The sequence below is a fragment of the Giraffa tippelskirchi genome, chromosome 9 (assembly GCF_054371585.1).
Source record: "Giraffa tippelskirchi isolate mGirTip1 chromosome 9, T2T-mGirTip1v1.2.pri, whole genome shotgun sequence".
NCBI lineage: Eukaryota > Metazoa > Chordata > Mammalia > Artiodactyla > Giraffidae > Giraffa > Giraffa tippelskirchi.
This window is the reverse complement of record NC_137283.1, coordinates 91,809,951-91,828,954: the sequence shown is the minus strand read 5'-3', so window position 1 is coordinate 91,828,954 and position 19,004 is coordinate 91,809,951. Positions and strand designations below refer to the sequence as shown.

At 42.1% G+C, this 19,004-nt stretch overlaps 2 protein-coding genes across 2 annotated transcripts in view; both read right to left on the bottom strand.

The window, feature by feature from the left end:
* Positions 1-6,979, bottom strand: part of KIAA0408 (KIAA0408 ortholog) — a 28,855-nt gene extending 21,876 nt beyond the window's left edge. Inside the window, exon 1 of the mRNA XM_081529789.1 lies at positions 6,675-6,979. The gene's annotated coding sequence lies outside the window, so the exon portion shown is untranslated. The remainder of the gene's footprint in view (positions 1-6,674) is intronic.
* The window catches only part of MTCL3 (MTCL family member 3), a 46,068-nt gene continuing 33,839 nt past the window's right edge, over positions 6,776-19,004 (bottom strand). Inside the window, exons 5-7 of the mRNA XM_081529786.1 lie at positions 15,655-15,726; positions 8,596-9,774; positions 6,776-6,979 (exon numbers count right to left, since the gene is read on the bottom strand). Coding sequence (XP_081385912.1) covers positions 6,869-6,979; positions 8,596-9,774; positions 15,655-15,726 — 1,362 coding nt within the window. The 3' untranslated portion in view covers positions 6,776-6,868. The remainder of the gene's footprint in view (positions 6,980-8,595; positions 9,775-15,654; positions 15,727-19,004) is intronic.

Below are 19,004 nucleotides of genomic sequence, written 5' to 3'. Positions count from 1 at the left end.
AACGGAGAACAGCTAACACGCAAAAAGGGCTGGAAGGAACAGTCAATATAGGTAAGCTTTGATCAGAGCCTGGGAAATGAAGCTGTTTCCTTTGTGGAGCAGAGAGAGAGACAGACAGAAGATCAGAAAGAGGAACTGAATGAGTGGTGCTAGATTTTGAGGGGCTAATGTGAGAGGTCTTAATACCCAGGTGCAAAGAAAATGTGTCATCATGACATGAGGAGGCCACACTAAAGGATCTGGAGACGAGGGTTCAGAAAGAGAGGCCCATGGTCATACTTCAGATCCTTTACCGTGGTACAAGACATTTATCTTGGTACAAAATATAGCTTAAGATTATTTATTTAATATATCTAAAAATGCATTGATAATTTAAAAGACAAACAATCAAAACAAGTAAAATATTATGAACCGAACTTGAAAAACCCTCAACAGGAAATTTGGTTTCAACAACATTCAAAGAAATATCCTCATCCTCAAGTCAAAAGCGTTACATGAATATTTTCTGAAAGGATGAAACATTGCTAAACGCCATTGATTATATATGCGTATAGTAAATTTTAGGGCTTCTCAGGTGGCGCTAGTTATAAAGAACCCGGCTGTCAACAGAGGAGATATAAGAGACGCGGGTTCGATCCCTGGGCCAGGAAGACCCCTTCACGGAGGGCACAGCAACCCACTCTGGTATTCTTGCATGGAGAATACCATGGACAGAGGAGCCTGGCAGGCTGCAGTCCACAGCGTTGCACAGAGTCAGACACAACTGAAGTGACTTAGCACACACGCATCGTAAATTTTGTGAATTCGTAAAATCTTACAATTTTATTTTCAGATGTTGGATGTAGATGTTACCCTATTTAGCTATAGAGAAACTCATACAAGTATGAACTAAAAAACCTTTTATAATTATAAGAATGAAATAAAATAAACAGGAAATGTCAACATATTTAAGCTTATTAAACATAAACATCTGAGGTAGAACATAAGAATAGGTCCTTTAAGACAACACCACCTGGTTTGACAGTGGGAAGTGAAAGGTGGATAGTCTTCCTTGTTTTTAAGAGTCGAGTGTTGCCTTTGCTGCTCCTATTCTCTGATCAAACGAGGTTGTAACAGCACTCTACTTGAAAATGGCCCCTGAAAGTGTCAACTTTTCTCACTTTCAATCCTGACTTTACATTAGAGCATCTGACCTGAAGCATGACTGCCAGATGAAAGTGAGCTGTGGTTCTATAAGAATATAGCTACCAGCACCACATGAATATTTGGAGTTAAGGCTTAGCATTCCAAAGTTCACTGGCAGCTGGTGAAATAATTGTATCCCTCTCTACCACACAGAATGAAATGAAGGCTGGGGAATGCAGGCCAATACACATTCCAGGCTCAGCACTGAATTTTCCCTTGTTTTGAGTTTGAGCCTGTTCTGCTTAAAAATAGCCAACTGAATTCTTTTTTTCTTAAATCTCAGCCAAATTACCAAAGACACTCCTTCCTACGCCCAAAAATGTACAAGCAATGGAATTTTTGTTTGAGCTTATTTTCAGGGTGATGTTTAAATAGCACAGTTTTCAAAGTTGCAAATGGGAGAAGAGCCCTTGTTTCAATAATTGGAGGATTGTGTTTTCTTCATGAACAAAGGAGCCTGGATGTTCCTCTCCTAGAACTAGTTTTACACGACAAAGACCATGCAAGGAACAGAATCAAAGGGGAGGGGGAGGGAGATACTAGAGACTTCCTTTCTGAGGTCTTGGGAGTCATCTCTGTTCACTTTTCTTCCCATGACTATATCCTGCAGTGTAAGGGAGATATTCACCCTAGATCCTGGGTGCTCACTGAACAGCCTCATGTTCCAAGGAGAAGAAGGCAAGGGACAAGTTTAACTTCCGTCTGCTGGCAGTTTGCTGAAACCACCTTCCAATTACTGGCCCCTAGCAGTGCCCTGAGATAGAGTCAGGCCTGAATTCCCTGACGCTGAATGTATTTCCCATTGTACACTACAGTGTATAAAGATGTGTGTGCACACACAGGCACAAACTGGGTAATCAGTTCTGCAGTGGGTGGAGCAGAGTCGGAAAGAGCCTCCAAGTCAGTCCTATTTCCCCTCATCTTTTTCTTACTGGGGTTCATATACAAAAAGCCTGGATGGAGTTCAAATTTCTCATGAAATTCTTCTTTAAAGTCAATGGCTTAGGAATCCACAGGTAAGATTAATAACACTGTTGCCAGGAAGACTTTAATGCTTCACAAGAGATCTGAGAACAAGGCTGATGTTTTGGATAGCCTGGACCTCCCTTGGTTACCCTCTCTTTTCTTGTTCAGGTCACAAGATATTGTTGATGTATGTACTGCACACATGTTAAGTCGTTTCATTTGTGTCTGACTCTTTGTGACCCTATGGACTGTAGCCCACCAGGCTCCTCTGTCCATGGGATTCTCCAGGCAAGAATACTGGAATGGGTTGCCATGCCCTCCTCCAGGGGATCTTCCCAATCCAGGAATCAAACCCACATCCCTTGAGTCTCCTGCATTGGCAGGCAGGTTCTTTACCACTAGCACCACGTGGGAAGCCCACCCTTGCACTGATTTCTGTATTTTTCCATCCAAGAATGCCTAGGGGTTTTACTGTGTTCTCTTAGGGAAATCTCACATGCTATCAGGTATGCAATAAAGAATAAATTGCAGCCACAAATCTTTTTTTTCCACTTCGGTAAGAATCCATGTCAGAGTGAGCTCTTTACATCCCTGCTCTGGTCAATCCACCAGTTGAAAGCTGTGAAAACGTAGAAACTGAACCTCAATTTCCTCTACACCTAACACAGCCAATACTTCAAATTGTCTGTTAAACAGACAAAGGACCCATGCTCTTTTTGCTCTATTCTCACATCTCTTATGTATGCTTTCTCTTTTGGGTTTGGAGGGTAGAGTCAGTTGGCATCCGTTATCCCTGGTGGATTTGTGGGACACCATATCCTCTCTGTGGATCACATGGGGAAGCTTTGTGGCAGAGATGATTGTGTGACGACAAAGTGGTGGTTTGTTATGATGTGTTGGGGGGGGATCATCTTGAGGTTTTAATTCAGTGTTCACGTGCACCATTATCTCCAGCTGTGTGTGTGACCCTGACACACATAATATTCATCATGGTTCTCCTTTCTGACACATATTATTCCTATTTGTCTTCTCTAGCTTTGTTTCTTTCAAAAACCTGTTTGAATGAAAGGGAGAATTTTCTGACACTGTTACCAGTATGGAAACAGAGTTGCTTTGTCATTACAGGTCTGTGGAAAAGGCCATATGACAAAGGTAGACAAGCTCTATAAAGAGGATACAGATGTTCACTGAATGCTTGGAATTTTAAGGTCTACTAAAATCTAGACAACCAATGATTCTATACAGCTAGTATCACACAGTTTGCTGTGACACTGGTATATATGCTATATATACATTATATACATATTTTAATAATTCAAACATCTAAAGGAGTCATTTTTGGGAGTTAAATATATATATATATATATATATATATATATCTGCTTGGGTTCATATATTGTATTTCAATTAATGTGAAGTAGCATCTCAATTCTAAAAACAAGCCAGGAATTCTGATCTGCGGCTAGGATTGAAAACCACTAATGTAAATATTTAGTTCTTGGTTCTCCTTGTGGTTGTGTCCAACTCTGTGCAACCCCATAGACGGCTGCCCACCAGGCTCCCCCGTCCCTGGGATTCTCCAGGCAAGAACACTGGAGTGGGTTGCCATTGCCTTCTCCAGTGCATGAAAGTGAAAAGTGAAAGTGAAGTCACTCAGTTGTGTCCGACTCCTCACGACCCCATGGACTGCAGCCTACCAGGCTGCTCCGTCCATGGGCTTTTCCAGGCAAGAGTACTGGAGTGGGGTGCCATTGCCTTCTCGTTGTGGTAAAGATAATTTCAATTCCAAAGCCAGTTTCTTAAAGCCACACAGGATACTGAGTATCCATGACATTTCTGAAGTGAACAAGTGCACTGTACACCACGCTTCCTCAGAGGGACAAAGCTAGGAATCTGGGAATGACATGTATTTGAAGTTCTGGCCCTTTTCCTCTAAATGCCAGTAGAGCTTTCAGTCACTGTGACTGGAAACTGAAACACCTCCATAAGCTACCAAATGCTTCATAGGTAAATGAGAGAGTCATTGCTCAGCTGACTGTATTCCAGTCCAAAGGCAATAAGCATTTCATATAAATTTCTGCCTCAAACATTTACTTTCAGTTCCACTTTCATTGCCAAAATAATTCCTCAGAGATAGCAAAAGTGAGGAGAAGGCAATGGCAACCCACTCCAGTACTCTTGCCTGGAAAATCCCATAGATGGAGGAGCCTGGTAGGCTGCAGTCGAGGGGGTCGCTATGAGTTGGACATGACTGAGCGACTTCACTTTCACTTTCATGCATTGGAGAAGGAAATGGCAATCCACTCCAGTGTTCTTGCCTGGAAAATCCCAGGGACAGGGGAGCCTGGTGGGCTGCCGTCTATGGGGTCGCACAGAGTCAGACACGACTGAAGCGACTTAGCAGAAGCAGCAGCAGCAAAAGTGAAAGTTGCTCAGTAGTACGACCCCATGGATTGTAACCCGGCAGCTACACTGTCCATGGAATTCTCCAGGCAAGAATACTGGAGTGGGTAGCCATTCCCTTCTCCAGGGGATCTTCCCAATCTGGGGATTAAACCCGGGTCTCCTGTATTGCAGGCAGATTCTTTACCATCTGAGCCACCTGGGAAGCCCCCAAGATGGCAATCTGGGGGCTAATCAAGGGTCTAACAGTCAAATTCTGATTTTTAATTAATTTTTTATTTTTAAAGTGGTTGCTTTCCTTGAGATGAAATATTTTTTAAAGTAATATTTGTATAATTGATTAAATATAGCATTTATGCTATTTCATTTGTTCTTGTCATGAAGCTCTATCTAACCACTTGAAATTTTAAGATGAAAAGCTGGGAAGTATGTACTGACAGATTCTAACTGTTGGTTAACCACTCCTCATTCCCAGTCTCTTTTTTTCCCCAAAACAAAACTAAAACTAAATTAAAAATCATGTACATTAAGAGTACGTATCCCTGGTGGCTCAGACGGTAAAGAATCCATCTGCAATGTGGGAGACCTGAGTTTGATCCCTGGGTTGGGAAGATCCCCTGGAGAAGGACATGGCAACCCACTCTAGTATTCTGGCCTGGAGAATCCCATGGACAGAGGAGCCTGGCGGGCTACAGTCCACAGGGTTGCAAAGAGTCAGACACAACTGAGCAACTAAGCACATTATAAACTCAATTTTTAATTATTATGTAGTTTTTCTTTTTACTAAATTAACACTAAAAGGGAAATTTACATGCTGAGGGATGAGGATTCATAAGACTGTGGCCTGCACCAACTTCTGTACTGGAGCAAAGATTTTCCATATATCATTCTTTATGCTGGGGGCGATACTTCATTTTATTACAGATTTTCATATCTATCTACCAACTCACCAGTATTTCTAAGTAGGTGACTTCAGTGAGTGCTCTCAATCACTCAGTCAGCATGACTCAGCATGACTGAGTCCAGTTTTCTACTCTGTAAATTGTCAGTGAGGTGGACAGAATAGGACCTTTTGGCTAAAGAAAAGCTATCCAGGCCACTTTAGGTAAGAGGAGAAAGGGCGGTGCTGAGGTTCACCAAAGTAAGTTTGTCTACAGAGCAACTCCCACTGGAACTACGCTACTGGCTTTGGACTGTGATTTAATGAAATTCTACAGGATGACTATTTTTCCCTTCCTCAAAATACTTCATATAGGGTATTTCTACCATATTTCCTGCTCCAGAAGCAGTTCTACATGCTAACCTATTACAGAGGACAGGATGCCAGGCAACAAACCTGATTAGCAACATATGGCTCCAAGTATAACAGGTAAAAAAGTTTCCCTGGGGGCTCAGCAATAATGAATCCACCTTTGATGCAGGAGATGCGGGACATGTGAGTTTGATCCTTGGGTTGGGAAGATCTCCTGGAGAACAGCATGGAAACCTATTCCAATATGCTTGCCTGGAGGATCCCATGGACAGAGGAGCCTGGTGGGCTACAGTCCCAGGGGTCAAAAGAGTTGGACACGACTGAAGTGACTGAGCATGCACGCACCGTAATAGGCAAACACAGATATGGTTGGTTTGGTCGGAATGGCTGAAACTGATCAAATGCAGAGGACAAAGATAATTCCCTTCTCAATGAACTAAGGCATAACCCATTCTCATGCTTCCAAACATGAAGACAAAACACCATCCTCATCGAAATGACTTGTTCAGTTACAGACAGAACACCATCAGCATCGCAATAAATTGTTTAGTTTCCGTGATGGTCACATTTTATTTCTTCACCATAATTTTCACTGATACTTACTGGTTATCAAAATTATTTTTGTTAATCTGGTGCAATTTAGCAAAAGCACTTTACAAATCTATACATTTTCTAAGATGTGACCAACTTGTGAATGTCCAGATTTTGAATTATCATAATAGTCAAATACTGAGAAATAATTGAGAGACTTGGGAAATGTTTACAGTCATTCTTACAGGGATTTAAGAAGAGTACAAATCAAGATGTAAAAGAAAGTAGTAAAAATGAAAATGATTTACAAAAAGAGAAGTCATACTTACACCCTTACCTGAAATATTTAATGCTCAGGCTTCTTACTGAATTTGGTAGTGGGAAGATGCGTCTTTTTAAAGAAATAAGCAGTCTTCAGTGTTTTTATAGCATTGGTTACTACAGAAATTATACTTCTTTTACTTCTTGTCTTGAAGGGTGAACAAAACAAACAAACTGAAATACTACAATGAATGGTAAATGATGAAAGGTTTACAGTACAAAAAACAGTGTAAAAAGGAAGACAAGTTTAAATATTGTTGTGTAAGAAAGTGATGAAAATAATACAAGAATGAGAATAAGTAAAATGATAGGCTGGAACATCTGGGAAGGTAAATGCAAAGACAAAAAGAAAAATTAATTAATAATATAATTTTTAAGTTTATATCAACTAATCTACATATCCATTCAACTGAAAATAAAGACCCCTCCCTCATATATACTTACAAAGTCTGAAAGCCTACTGTTATATACATACTTTCTCTTACTCTGATTGCTATTTCTTTCTGAGAATATAATTGAAAAAAACACATGCTCAAAGTATTCAAAATCTGCAACAAGGAAATTAAAAACCAACTATTTGATATAATACATAGAGAAAAAAATCATTAACATTTCAAAATTCAACAAGTTTTATCATAAAACTTTTTATTTTATTAAATAGCAAAGCAAAGCAGCATGCAAGATAAATAAGCAATAGGGTTGGGATTTTCCAAGTTGTGACTAACAGGCAGTGAATCTAATATCATGCTTCTGTGTATTAACTGATTTTTAGATTTAAACCTCTTCGTGCCTTAAAAGCCATGCATGCTGTTGCTCTTCTATGGGTTCTCGAATGGATACAAGATACCAGGCTTGCCAGAAGGGTAGTACTCTGCCTGTTTGTTTTATAAACTCTCTCATGTGGTTAACTCTGACAAAATGCATTGGTTTTTGGCCACCATACCTGGCTAGAGGAGATCAGTCCAATTCATCAGATGTGCCTCTACAATTAGGATGAAGGAAAAATGCTGGTTTTCCCTGTTCGGGAATAGTTATTACTGTTTCTCTGAATTAGTGTTGCCTTAAGGCTAAAGTATAACACTCCTTCCCCAGCCTGAGGGTCTTCGCTATAGAATGGACAGTGATTTTCTCTAGAAATAAATATCATGTTACTTTGACTGGTGGTAGGTACAACAGCGGCTTCTATTTGCTCCTCTTGCAGGGAGGGCTCTGGACACAGAAGCATCTCTTTTTACCGCTGATTCCCTGGTGGCTTAGCGGTAAAGAATCCGCCTGCCAATGCAAAAGACACAGGTTCGATCCCTGGATTGGGAAGATCCCCTGGAGAAGGAAATGGCACCCCACTCCAATATTCTCGCCTGGGAAATCCCATGGACAGAGGAGCCAAGTGGGCTACAGTCCATGGGGTTGCATAGAATCGGACACGACTGACACGACCACCACCACTACCAGTTGTTATGCATCAATATTGATTATTTAGTGATTTAAAAATACGTTAAGCTTAATTTGGATCTCGGTTCAAAAACCACAGACCAGCAATTGAAGATTTCTATCCGGGGTCTTCCTGCGGCAAAATCTATTAGAATCAGTAGAGTTAATACTGAAAATGTCGACCTTCAATAATAATGTATTTTAGAAATCCTTTCGTCTTTACACAGAAACTGGGGGAAGGGAGAGGTGGGTATATCTCTCTCTGAAACAGATCAGAGAGGGAACAATTAACTTAATAAGCGATTGGATGACGAAAACCTCAGGCCTGAAGAAGGACAGGGTGAAAGAACAAGTGCGCCGTGGAGCTTCCAAGCCCAGAGAGGCTCTGAGCTGGGGTTTCCCTAAAGCGGGGCGTGGAGGTGGGTGCGCGGAGTCGCCCCTCTGGGGACCGCGGCTCCGCGGACCGGCCTCGCCAGCGCCGTGGCTCGCAATAGGCAGAACTGTACCTGACTCACGGATATGGGCTCCTCGGCGCCGGGGTCGTCGGCGGACTTGGGCACCTCGAGGCGGTCAATGAAGGTCTGCAGCTCCTTGCGGAAGGCCTTCATCTGCGCGTTGATGCGGTAGAGTAGCTCGTGCTCGCGGATGCGGCTGCCGTCGTCCTCCTCGTCCATGAGTCCGAACAGGTCCCCGTTGGCCACGTAGATGCGCGCCTCGGTGATGATGGTGCTGGTGTCGGCGATGAGGCGGTCGATGGTCTTACCCAGGCGCTCCGCCTCCGAGCGGATGTCCTTCATCTGCTGCCGGTCAGAGAAGCTCTTGGGCCAGGGCCCCGGTGGCGCGGGGTAGAAGGAGCGGGTGGGCGTGAGGCAGCGGATGTTGCGCACCTCCTCCGAGTCGCTCTCGCCGCCGATGGGCCCTTCACGCTTGCGGTGCGGCGGCCGCGAGTCATCATCGCTCTCCTTTTTGCCCGCGTCGCTCTCGGCGTCGCTGTCGCGGGGGCTGCCGCGGATGCCCAGGTGCGAGGCCAGGTCATAGCGCTGCATGTTGGACATGAGCACACGGTTCTCGTACTGCAGCTGCATGACCTTGCCGCTGAGCTCGTTGATCTGCAGGCGCGCCGCCTTCAGCTCCTCCTGCAGAGCCTCGGTCTTGGCGCTGTCGTGGTGCCGCGCGCTCTCGTGGCTCCCTGACTTGTATTTGTACTTGTTGAGCTCCGCCGTGATGCGCTTGTTCTGCTCCTCCAGGTCGGCTACGTTCCTGCGTAGCAGCTCCGTCTCGTCCTCGACCAGCTGCAGGTGCTGCCGCAGCTCCGACAGGGATTCGCTCTGCTCCCTCATCAGGGGGTTGGCCGAGCCGTTGAAGTCGTCGCCCCGCAGGTCGTCCAGTTCCGCCTTCAGGCCTCGGTTCTCCACTTCCAGTTCCACGATCTTTCTGCCCAGGATGTTGGCTTCTTCCTCCACCAGCCTCAGCCGCAGCTTGAGCTCGGCTTCTCTGGTGCTGGGCGGGCCCCCGGCTTCTCCTTTGGGCAAAGGACTGTCCAGATCCCCATAAAAGGATCGGTACTTCTGGAGCTCATGTTCGAATCTGTCCTTTTCTTTGTCAATCTTGGCCATTTTCTTTCTCATCAGAGCGGCTTCTTCCTTGACGAACTGCAATTGGCATTTCAGATCTTCGTTGTCCTCCTCAATTGAGAAAAAGAAAAGGCAGAGGATAGAAGCTCATTTTTTATGTAAAGAAAGAAAACAACCCAAAAAGGGACACCTGCAGAAATCATTCCCTTTCCTTGTAATTTAAGATTTAATGAGACAGAAGGAGAGACAGAGACATAGACGCTGTATGTTTTCTCCAAATCATTTAAATTCTTTGGCAAATAAAAGATCAGGACAACATTACATCCTGAAAACAAAAAGAGGAGGGAATATAAGAAGAGAAAAACTGTGGTCATCACTGTTCAGAAAAGTATATGTTCCCACTGCATACAACTGTTTTTGGCTGTCATTTTCAACAGTGTTCACTTTTGTTTTGTTTTTCTTGTGGTTTGAATTCCCCTGACTGTAGTAAATATGAAAAACATTCCCTGGAAGGAAGATGTGGTTAGTATGCACTCCCTGCCATTTATGGAGCTCTGACTCTTAGCCAGAGTCTATAAAGTTCTCAACATATATGACCTAATTTAATGCATAGAGTAAATTTAGGAGTAGGTATTACAACACCTGGTTTAAAGATGTTCAACAAATTGTTCAAGGTTACACGGCTATGAAGTGGCAGGGGACCAAGGTGAAATTTGAATTCAGTTCTGTCACTAAGGCTCAGGCACATAATCACTGGCCCATACAGAAAGTAATCCATTCGCCATCTTTATTCAAGGTAGAATTGTTTTTAAAGCCTTTAAAATAGGAAAAGTTTAACACAGGAATGGTACATCCAAGAAGAACCTGGTTCCACCTAGATCACTTTTAAAATGGGATGTATTCCCATCAGTCTGAAATGGATAGAACTGGTTCTGCCTGATAAAAAAAAATGATGGAATAGATGCTACAGAACAGGGGTCCCCAAACTCTGGGATCTAAAGCTTGATCATCTGAGGTGGAGCTGATGTAATAATAATAGAAATAAAGTGCAATAAATGTAATGTATTGAAACCATCCTCCTCCATTATGCCCTGGTCTGTAGAAAAAACTGTCTTCCATGAAAACCAGTTTCCCTAATAGCTCAGTTGGTAAACAATCTGCCTGGAATGCAGGAGACCCTGGTTCGATTCCTGGGTTGGGAAGATCCCCCAGGGAAGGCAAAGGCTACCCACTCCAGTATTCTGGCCTGGAGAATTCCATGGATTGTACAGTCCATGGGGTCGCAAAGAGTCATACACGACTGAGTGACTTTCACTTTCACTTTTCATGAAAACCAGTCCCTGGTGCCAAGAAGGTTGAGGACTGCTGCTATAGAAGTTCTTCTCATATACTTGTAAGACATCCTTCAAACCCTAATCGTTAACTAAATGGAAAATTACAAACAGAAAAATGGAAATCAACTCTTTCTCTGAGAGCTAATATAAAAGCACATTATAATGTCCAAGGACATATTTCCAAAGGACGATTTCCCAAAATTCTCTTTTAAGTAGGCACTTTGGGCATATCACATGACTTCGGTGGACTTTGGTTTCTTCATTTCAAAAAATGGGAATAAAAATGCCTTTCTTTTCCAGCACTGAGTCAGCTGTGTTTGAGATGAATTCTGGTAAAAATGTAGCAACCACAGAAGGTGAAGGTGAGGAGAACAACGAGCTTCTGCCAGAGATGCTCAATAAATATGGCCCAGAGCTTTCCAGATGGAAGAGAGGGAGAGCAGGGCACGGGGCTCTTATGCTCCCGTCGCTAATGAGAACTAGCATGAAGGTCTGAGAGCTGCTGAGTGTGCAGACCCTTAATGTCACATTCTTTATATCATTACATCCTCACACTAGCCCCACAAGGAAGGTGATATACAATGTCTACTTTACAGATAAGGCAGCTTCATGGAAGAGCCCAAGTTAATGTGACAGAGCACATCTGTACTCAGACTGATTCTCAAAATTATGTTTTTCCACTGCATATGATGCCTCTAGAGGGATCACGTAAGAGGGAAAAAGTAGGAAAGGAGGTAAAATAAAATCAGATGTGTTGGCTTGTATGCTTTCCTCTAGAAGAGGTTCACAAGAAAGGAGAGAAGCCCAGAGAGATGAGAGAACCCCAGGAGCACAGTGAAAGAAAGGGGTTAAGAATATATGTCATAGGAAGATTAGATGTGAGAATCCATGTCACCAGGCAAGAAAGAAGCTGCTTTGCAAGAGACTATGTGTGGGGTCCTCTGGACTAATTCAGTGAGAATGAAACCAAGGACATATTGTGTGTGTTAGTTGCTCAGTCATGTCAGACTCGATGCAACCCCATGGACTGTAGCCCACCAGGCTTCTCTGTCCATGAGATTCTCCAGGCAAGAATATTGAAGTGGATTGCCATGCCCTCCTCCAGGGGATCTTCCCAACCCAGGGATTGAACCCAGGTCTTCTGCATTGCAGGTAGACTCTTTACCATCTGAGGCACAAGCCTAAGGACGTATCACAGTGTCTAATATCACATCAGCAGAAGAGTCAAAGATAACCCTGATGTTTTTGAGCTTAGGTGTCTTGATGGATTGTGTTGCCAATAACAGGGGCAGAGACTGAACAAAGAGGATCAGCTTTTAGGGGAAGAATATGGGTTTAAGTATATTAAAATGTTGCCTTTGAGGTGTGTCCTCAGAGGGATACCCACTACATCTATCAACGGGAATCTCAGGCCCACGATTACCAACATTACAGCCCTGGACCTGGAGACCGCTTGGGCCCACAGAGGAGGATATGAGGATGAGATGCATAGAGGTGATGGTTGAGACTCCTGCAATGGCTTCAGAGGCAATCAAAGGGGAGAAGAAAAGAAAGGGAGACTGAAAAGAAATGATCAAAAGTTGGAGCCCCGAGGAGGACAAAGTCATTAAAGCCAAGAATCAGAAATAATAGTTGAATAGAAAGGTGACCAACAATATGCATGTCAAATATGCTTTTACCTAGACTAGGTTCTGTCAGGAAGTAAGAGTAGGTGAGATGGGGAAACCAGCTAGGCTCCATGTTCTGTCAAAGTCCTTGACTGCAAGGAAGGCCTTTATTTGCTAGTTAAAAAAAAAAAAAAGTTCACTTACTACTGCAGGCTGAATCTAACTAAAACAGCAACGAAGTTTAATATATAAGTCACAGATTGGAACAGAATGACAAGCAAATATAAAAGAGGAGGATATCTGATTTGTGTATATGTAAGCTCTCCTGTCCAAAGGAATGAAAACATTAAAAGTATTTTAAGAGTTGGACATGTACTGCATGTAGCAAAGTCATGAATCCTATATGTCAATGTGCCTTGCATCCTCATCCTGTAACCCAAGTATTGTAGGCCCCATTTGGAACTGGGCAGGGAAATCCCATATGTAAATGTGAAATCATTAAATCAGAGATTGTATGGAAAGTGCCTGGTTGAAATGTAACTGATGAGAAATGCTTGCTTCTATTTTCCACAACTAATGCAGTCAAGATACATTACAATGCTTTGAGATGCAAAGCAAGTTATCTCTCTTTTTTTTTTTCGGTATGGTAAAGATTCACTCTTAAGAAGATACAACCATAAGAGGAAGGGCAACATTAAGATGATGAAGGCCCAAAGAAGAGAGCTGAGCTTAGCTTTAACTCAGCCATTTCTAGAGCTAAACTGCACTTTAATAAATTACATGTATTAACTCATTGGAAAAGACCTTGATGCTGGGAAAGACTGAGGGCATGAGGAGAAGGGGACAACAGAGGATGAGATGGTTGGATGGCATCACTAACTCAATGGATATGAGTTTGAGCAAACTCCGGGAGATAACGAAGGACAGGGAAGCCTGGTGTGCTTTATAGTCCATGGGGTCACAAAGAGTCAGACACAACTGAGTGATTGAACAACAACAACAACAATAACTCATTTAATCTGTGCAACAACTCTCTATTATGACCCCATTTTAAGGATGAGGAAAGAGGCACAGAAAGAATAAGTAACTTGTCTAAGGTCATGCAGCTGGTATGTGGCAGAGATTTCCATGTAGGTAAGCTGGTCCTAAAACTACTGTTTTTAACTGCTCTGTAAGACCATTTCTCAGTATATAAAGTCACTGTGCCACTGTAGGAATATGTGGGGAATACACAAAAAAAAGTGAACAAAATGAAATACAAAGCTACACAAGTAATAGCAGGTTGAACCATATGAAACTGCCATTTGTGTAGGTCAGAATGTTGCATGTTGGCAATCTCATATGGCATATCAAGAAAAGGGGTACATGGAAGTATTCAAAAGTGTGTACTGATTCTACTCCAGAGTGCCAGACACTAGACACGGATGAGCACAAGCTGAATAGGATGGCCCCTGGCTACAGTATGGGGGCTTCCCTGGTGGCTCAGCGGGTACAGAATCTGCCTGCAATGCAGGCCCCAGGTCCCAATGAAAAGCTGATGAAAGATGCACGTGTCTTTTGGAGAAAAGTGCCTGCATGCACGTGGAGTGGGGATCCACAGAGCCAGGAACGAGCACTTAAGGATGCCTGGATTAGACAACATGAATGAGAAGAATAAATAAACTTTAACATGGGAAACATAAGAATAGGACAAACATAAGTTAAAAAAAATACACTGTTGATTAAAGCTGACTTAAGACTTTAAAGCAGGGAGTATTAAGCACCTTCTCCCTAAATGAGGTTGGGGTAGAAAACTGACGGATAAAATTATGGCAAGACAGAGTGAGAGAGTTGTGGTGGCAGAGCATATGTGAACTTACTAAGGGAGGACGAGACAGGCACATATGGTAAAGAATCCACCTGCAGTGCAGGAGACCTGGGTTTGATCCCTAGGTGGGAAAGATCCCCTGGAGAAGGGAATGGCTACCTACTCAAGTATTCCTGCCTGGGAAATCCCATGGATGGAGCAGCCTGGTGGGCTATAGTCCATGGGTTTGCAAAGAGTTGGACATGATTTAAGCAACTTAGCATGCACGCACAAGACAGTTACAAAAGGGAGATGACTTTGGTAGGAGACTCTGGGATTCTAGAACTGCTGAGGCCTATAAATGTTCATGTCAGTACCAAGGAGAAAATGAACAGAGCGGGGAGAGAGAGAACGGGAAACTTAACAATTACTGTGATATGCTTTTAAAAAAGTGTGAGATCAACTTTTTCAACTTTTGAATAAACATTGCCTTAGTTAAAATTATTACCAAATGAGAAAATACCTTGTAAGAATGAAAAAGAAATACATATGCTATAGTATTATAGATCCTAGTTTACACCTTTAAAAATAAATATTTAGCCAAGTATTTTTAGTGAGCCATAATGTCATAGCTGCCCCTAAATATCTCATCTTCTGTTTTAAAATCTCCTTTATTACATCCACCAGCACCTCTGCTCACCATAAAAGCTAGTCTTTACTGTGGCTGTTTCTAAGGTTCTTAACATGCCCATGTCGAGGACATGTTTTAAGTTTTATTTTTATACCTTCATTTCTTTTCTTGGCTCCCCCAATCATGGTAGAGAGAATTACTTCATTGTGGGACTCTCCAAAACCATCATAAGTCTCTCTTTTCCCTCTGCCATCTTTCCTACAACATTCCTTTCTTTCTCCTCTCCTGATACTATAGGAACAGCTATTCTAATGTCCTTATTAATTATGGGTGAACAAAATTAGCACCATGGGTACAGTTCTTAAATGCACCAACGTATAAAGTACTAATGACATTTTGCTATGTGATTGCAATACAAAAGCGATAGTAAGGGATGTTAGTGTTAGTTTTTTAAGCAAAAATACTGAATGTTTTATATTGCCTCCTGCATTTACAGCTACATAATGGATACACATAATGTAATTCTGTTTTACACAAATATGTCTGGTTATTATGTCTACATATAGATGTAGCTTTTCATTATGTACATTTAGAGGTGTTTGATGTACTAGTTGAAATTTTATTTCCACATACCTCTGTGGGAGTCTGCTGAGCCTTTTTTTCAGATTTTGGCAAATCTTTGCTTCCTCTTCTCTTTAAAGATAGCTGAAACAAAGCATGAATAGGTTTAGTTTGATAAACTACAATTTAAATTCAATTTTAGTTTTAAGAGTTCTAATTTCCTATGATTAAAAAAAAACCAAGCCAAATAAAAAGTTCAATAATCGTAAGAGAGGGGAAAAAAACCAAACCATATATATATTTTACTTTGGATGGGACTATATATCCCAATAGAAGAATAGCTGGCAATTATCATGTTGATCTGAGAAATATAGGAAACCTACTGTAAAAATGCAGAAAAGCAATTTGGAGAAAACTTGGATCAATAACTCAATATACTTATATTGTAAATGAAAGCAAATCCTTGTTACCATTCTACATCACTAAAGAAAAACAAAAAAGACTAAGGTATTATTTCCAGTTGGACTTAAGGTTTTTATAAGATTATCAAGACCAACTTTCAGTGGACTTATGTAGAATTTGAAGAATCTCACTCTTTCCTAATCACTCACCCATGTAAACAAACATGATGAAAGAAAGAAAGTGAAGTTGCTCAGTCGTGCCAACTCTTTGCAACCCCATGGACTGTAGCCTACCAGGCTCCTCAGTCCATGGAATTTTCTAGGCAAGAATACTGGAGTGGGTTGCCATTTCCTCCTCCAGGGGATCTTCCCAACCCAGAGATTGAACCCAGGTCTCCCACATTGCAGGCAGATGCTTTACTGTCTGAGCCACCAGGGAAACAAACATGATACACATGTTCATACACACACTTACACACGTCTAATATGGTAGGGAGTGGTAGGGGTAACAGTGAAATGGAGGTGTCATGCTTTTTCTAAAGGAGCAGGATGATGAGAAGGTATCGGGGAATGTTTAACAGGAGGATTGCTACATGCTGTTTCTCATAAATCCTCTGTTCCTTATCAGTGGAACGGCATGCTGCTCCCAGACTGAGGTCATAGGATGAGACAGGCTTGCATCTCCTTCAGTAAACATTCTCCTTACGACAAAACTGGTTAGTCTCGATCCTCTTTCTTGAGATATGGATTGTCTCCTGACCTTGTGACTATTATTAATCCCTTGTTCCCTTGGTAATGGTTGCTGTACGTTTGGTTTTCTGATCTTTATCATTGTCGAAAGAAATTTCTTGTACAACAGCATATATATATTCACAGAAAGATCATTAAAGCACCCTTCCTCACCAGAGGCTTGGGTCCCCGTGTCTTTCTTTCTCTCTCTCTCTCTCTCTTTTTCTCTTTATCTATCTCTCTCTCCCTCAGGCTAATTCTCAGGAGCGTAGAAATCCGCTGAGCTCACTTTCTCCCCCCGGCTTTCAAGACCTCCTCGAGAGGGCGCCCTGTGCCTTCGTGAGCGGTACAAGCCCTGTGTCAAGGGCTTTATTGATTCTCTGCATAAACCAGGGAATATCAGCCTCTTTCTCTCTTTCACTTTCTTATCGTCGACTCCAGACCACCAGGTTCCGGTCCATTAAAGGACTGCAATAAGAAGGAATCAGAAATGCAGGCTTTGTCAAAAGAAGCTGGAGATTTGGATAGTTTTGTAAAATCTTCCACGTTTTACTGGCCGGCCTTAATTGAAATTCAAACAAACAACACTTTGCAGGTCAAAAAAAACTACACATCGAATGCCAAATCCTCTGAGATCAGCAGTGTTTGATATCTGGTGCTCGGTTCCATTTCTCACCACCAGTAAAATAAAGTCGTTCTGTTTGAGTAATAATCCATATGTATGAATATCCACCATGTACCAAATATTGAGCTGGATACACAAGGATCAAACAAATAATATACCCACCATCAGTAAGTTCACAGCCTGGCGAGGAAGACCGAGATACAGATGCAAACAATTTAGTACAAGTTGGCAAATGCCATGCTTTAGGTTCTGTAAAGAAGGGACTTTGTCTCACTGTGGCATCTCCACCATGAGAATAGTAGCTGCCACATAGCAGATGTTGAAACAAAATATTTGCTGAACTAATGAGTGAAGGTGAAATATGAGATTCTGAGGTCAAAGAGGAGGATGGCAGTACAGGCTGACAGTAAAGGCAGGCACGGTTTCTCAAAAGAATAGGCTTCATGAATTTGCCAAGAACTGTAAATTAAATTCCTCACATGTTAATTTCTAACCCATTTTCAGTGTTAAATGAAGGCATATTCAGCAGGCATATGTTCAGGCTGCAACTGCTTTCATTCAGTATAAAACGGTAACTACAGAGCCAAATGAATAGTCTACATGGTTACTTATCTCTCTTTACCAGAAATTCTCCAAGTTGCTTATATAATTTTCTTAGAAGCTGTGGGGACTGATTCGCCATAACCAAAAGTGATTTAGGAATGAAGCAGCAAAAACTGTCTCAAGAAAACCAGGAATACAGTGAGCCATCACTAGGGACTCATGGAACCACCTGTACAGGGGCTATCTATGAAGACATGCCTAAGTTCATTTTATTAAATATTTATGGAATGCTCTTACTTTGAACATATTCCACTATATGTTTATCTAGTGCTTACTAACGCACTTCATAAGGTACAATAATAACACTAACACAGTCTCTGCTTATTATGAGTTTCCTGATTTACTTGACAAATGGTCTGTTCAGTCTGCAATTTAACAGTGTAGTGAAAGCAATAATGCAGAAGCAATATTAACTGGCATTGAGTACTATTCATATCAAACATAATTTTTTTAGGTTTACTTTGTAAATGATAAGGGGCTTCCCAGGTAGCACTAATAGTAAAGAACCCTCCTGCCAATGCATGAGACTAAGAGATATGGGTTCAATCCCTGGGTTGAGATGATCCCCTGGGGATAGCAACCCACTCCAGTATTCTTTTCTGGAGAATCCCTGGACAGAGGAGCCTGGCAGGCTACAGTTCATAGGGTTGCAGAGTCGTACAACCCAGAGTCGTTGCACGATTGAAGCATCTTAGCACGAACATAGATGGTAAAAATAAAGCCGAGAGAGGTTAACTAGATTATTTAAAGCAGTGGTTCTCTAAGTATGGTCCCCACAGTAACATCACCAGTGTCACTTGGAAACTTGTTATATAAATGTAAATTCTCGGGACCCATCCCAGAGCTACTGAATCAGAAAGTCTACAGATGGGGACCAGTGAGCCATGGTTTAGCCAGCTCTCCAGGTGATTCTGATGCTTGATAAAGTTTGAGAAGCACTAGTCTAAAGTCACTGCTTGGTAAGTAGCAAAATCAGGCCTTGACCCAAGTCTTTCTGATCTTTTGTTGCTGTTGTGGTTCAGTCACTAAGTCGTGTCCAACTCTTTGTGACTCCATGAACTGCA